We start from the raw sequence: 4000 nt of genomic DNA on the forward strand, positions 1-4000 counted from the left end.
AGCAATTGCCTATGAATAAGGGGCTCATACTGAACCTAGAAGAACTACTTGTGCCCTACTTGAAAGTTAGACACCTTGAGAGAGTCCGACAAAGAGTTACGTAACCAACCCAGAGAATTGATTTTTTTTTTTTTTCTGAAAACCGATGATTGGCCTTTCTCTGATTGATTTTGATTATTCACTTGAGAAGTCAGTTGTTAGTGAGCGCCAGGCCTAACTAGCACCAGGCTTAGTAATATAAAACATAACCCAAATCATCATTGATGTTATCTTACTTGGAATTCATGTGAACCACCATTAGAGACAAGACAATTGATCAGCCTGAAGTTTGTAACAACTTAAACTCTGTGGGAAGAAGATTTTGAAATCTTAGCATCTTAAAGCTCTTGATTTCAGTATCAAAAGCTCAAAAATGCAGACATCTTCTACCAACCAGCTAAAATTAATTTATATTAAATACCCATAGATGATCTTACTTGTGGGAAAAGTTCTAAATTTCCACTAAGCATGTATAATGAATATTGTTTTGCATGACTCTTATCAGCAGATCATAAGTTATGCTTACAAATTTTGGGTGATCAATTCTCTCCAAAATATATCAAAGCCGTAATACAAACCCTAATCACCATAAGTGCATGTTGATGTGACTATATTTAAAAAAAAACAAAAATCATGATATATCATTCTTCTTCTGTCTTTCCCCAGCTCATTTTTAACCAGTTCTAATGCACCAAAGGAGTTTGCATGAAGAGGAACTGCACACAAAGTGATTATTATTGTCATCACTCAAGAAAATAACAAACTTAAAATTATAATTATAATTTATTTGAATTCTAAGTTACATACCTCAAATGATTTTCCAGCTCTCTCAAATTCAAGCATGCTAAGAGCAACTTCACAACTCTCTGAGACAATAGGCTCAGGATCTCCAGCAAATTCCTCAAGCAGCGCTACACTTTCATCATCTACAACATGGGCACAATGTGGAATTCAATTAGATAACCGAAAGGGCTAAAACAGTAAAAAGGCAAGTTTCAAAAGCCATAGTCATCCAAGAATCTGTAAGAGAGAGAAACAAGATCTCAAAGCTCAACAGCACATATTGCCTAACCCTTATTGAAACAACAAGAAACAATAAGAAAAACGACTTAAGAAAGTCTCATTACCCTCACAAAACAGACAATTTATGCAGGAGCATTAGCATCACATGATCTTACCTGCAATAGAACCGAGAGCTTCAGCAGCTTCATGTCTAACCATTGGGTGCTCACTTGCATTCCTGAGTATACTGCTAAGTGCAGCTGAAGCAGCTTTATTTTGCAGCTGACCCAAGACATAAGCAACCTGTATTACAGAAAGTTGACAAACATCAAAATCCATCCAGTAGTAGAAAGAAAAAGAGCAAGTGACATGAGAGAGGAGACAATTATTTAAAGGAAAATCATCAAACCTCATGCTTCAACAAAGCACTTTTTGTACCCAAAGAATCAATAATGGCAGAAACAGCTTCCTGTCCACCATGATTTCGGAGAGCAAAAAGAGCTGAATACCTCTCATACATGCCTCTTTCTTCATCCAACAGCACCTCCCTTAATATTAGATGACACCAGTAAATAACCTAAAAAATAAACATGATAAATAGAAAGTTGCATCCATTACCAATAATGAGAAATACCTCAATTTATCAATAGATGAATAAGACGAAGCTGGTGCAGCAGGGTCAACTGACAAAAAAGGTGACTTTTCTGCCATGGATGCTTTATCATCACTACCACCAGACTTTAACTCCTCAATTCGCTGGAGAGCCAGCTCACATGTCTCACGGACCTCCTGAGCTGGGTCTAGAACCAAACTATTCTTCAAAAGAGGAATGTTACTCTCTAAACCAATTGCACCAAGTGCTTCTGCTGCCTGAGGAATAATAACATATCAACCATTTTAGCCAAATAGTTATCATATGACAGACAAATAAAATACATAACACTAGAACAACAACTTAAACATGAACCAACCTCATGACGAACAATGGGATGCAAAGAAAAATCATTGAGAACTGCTTTCAAAGCAGGGATAGCTTCAGCATCTTGCATTTGACCCAATGCAAATGCAGCTTCATGAGCCAATAAATTTGATGAATCCCTTGTTGCTGCAGCAAAGATTAGACTGTTTTGTAGGGGAAAGACAGCAGGATTATAATATTAATTCAGTCATAAAGTCACCATTTACTCCATTTTCTTTTGTAGGATTTTCCTTATATATATATCAATTATCATCAAATCTTGCAATTAAACCATAGAATTTTATCGTAAATTAAGTAACTCTAACTTCCATCTATGCATTTTCTACATTGGTTTGGCTTCAAAGAAAGAAAAATAATGCAAAATGGAATTAGCAAAACTATTCGTAAAAATTAAGGCTTGAGTTCACAAGTAATTACTCCTCTGTTTAGCATTAATATATGAAAAAGAAAAAAGCAGTACTATATCTTTAGCATAGTAATTGAAAGAGAAAAAGATAGAATTCTGATATTGTAAATTATAAAACATATGGACCTTGAATGAGAGCGTTGCGAGGGCCAGGGCCTTTGAGGTTGCGAAGGGAGAAGAGGGCTCGGAAACGCTCAGATATGGGCTGGGTGGGGTCAAGCAATCGATCACAAAGAAATTTCTCCATGGTACTGGGCAAGGACAACCTGGATACTGAAACACTAGATTTGTTCTCGGATACCTGAGAGGCAGATCAAGTTCGTTGTTATAACATGAAACTGTAGATGCACCAGACACAGACAAATCTGCAGAGACACATCAGGAAGAAACGAAAGCAGCAAGTAAAAGAAGTTCCACAAGTCACAAAAACATATACGGATGTCAAAGAATATGACACTGAATCAGGATTAGGGTTGAAAATCTACCCCCCAAAAATATGCAAGAGCCTTAAAACCAAAATATTAGAGAAGCCTGCAGTCAAATAAAACTCAGATTTGTCCCAAAGACTTCTCAATCACAGAAGAATGTCACCTTTAATATCCTTTAAAAGAAGAGTTTCAAGAACGCCCCCTGCTTTCCCGAGAAGAAAGAGGGAAGGAACAGGAATTAATAAAATAAAAAGAAATCACTCCATTAAAGAAAATGACAAGATTCTAAAATCCCATTTATCCAGCTGCTCAACGGTTAACATGACGTAGACGGAAGGGTTAGGCCAATAAAATTTAACAATTAAGGTTAGAACAGGGTTAGCTGTATTAGAATAATATAAAAATAATTAAATTTTATAAAAACCTCTTGAATAAAAATTAATAATAATTTTGTATCTAAGATCACCTATTTATATTAGTTAAGATAAATCATAATCAAATAGAAAACTTAATCATAAATAAAGACTTAAAGTACTAAAATTTTAATAAAGATGAAAAAAAAATCTCAAACTAAATAAAATAAAAAAAAATAAAATCTTAAGTTAATAAAAATATTAAATAAAATAAAATTTCATATGCGCCTGCATGAGTCCCCTCAGGTTAGAAAAGACTCGACTTCGACGAATAGGCCTTGGCATATTCTTTATAAATGTCTGGATCCACTCGTTTCAATTCCTTTTTAGCAATCTAAATGCTTTCATTAACAGGTTTACCAAGTCACTTCACTAAAAATCATCTATACGGGTTTCCTCGTCTAGATCGAACCTCTTTCACATCTAGCACATCTTTAATAACTTTAGCCTTAGCAATTAGAAGGTGCTGAATTTGAACGTTTATGGTAGATGCAGTCCCATTACATCCATCAAATGGATATAAGTCCAAAACATTGAAAATAAGATTGCTTTGTAACTCAAGTGGTAGCTCAATTAGGTAAGCATTTGAACTGGTTTTCTTTAGCACTTTAAAAGGTCCAAGCTTTCTAGACTTGAGCTTGTGATAAGTGCCCTTAGGAAATCTTTCTTGCCTCAAGTGCACAAGTACTTAATCACTTTTCTCAAACTCCTGCTTACGATGATGTTGATTTGT

General features: G+C 35.1%; 1 protein-coding gene across 3 annotated transcripts; it reads right to left on the reverse strand.

The window, feature by feature from the left end:
- LOC18613188 (deoxyhypusine hydroxylase) lies at positions 468 to 3139 on the reverse strand. 3 transcript variants are annotated; one of them, XM_007050294.2, is made up of 8 exons: positions 3018 to 3139; positions 2553 to 2727; positions 2013 to 2146; positions 1676 to 1911; positions 1451 to 1589; positions 1218 to 1344; positions 847 to 965; positions 468 to 755 (listed from the first exon to the last, which is right to left on the reverse strand). In XM_007050294.2, exons 2-8 carry the CDS (start codon positions 2671 to 2673, stop codon positions 723 to 725), a joined length of 909 nt encoding a protein of 302 aa, XP_007050356.2. In that variant the 5' UTR covers positions 2674 to 2727; positions 3018 to 3139; the 3' UTR covers positions 468 to 722. The 3 variants fall into 3 exon arrangements, with proteins under 3 accessions (XP_007050356.2, XP_007050358.2, XP_017969430.1); XM_007050296.2 differs by lacking the exon at positions 3018 to 3139 and adding an exon at positions 2863 to 2987; XM_018113941.1 differs by lacking the exon at positions 3018 to 3139 and having other exon boundaries at positions 2013 to 2163.

This window comes from Theobroma cacao, chromosome 1 (assembly GCF_000208745.1).
Source record: "Theobroma cacao cultivar B97-61/B2 chromosome 1, Criollo_cocoa_genome_V2, whole genome shotgun sequence".
Taxonomy (NCBI): Eukaryota; Viridiplantae; Streptophyta; class Magnoliopsida; order Malvales; family Malvaceae; genus Theobroma; species Theobroma cacao.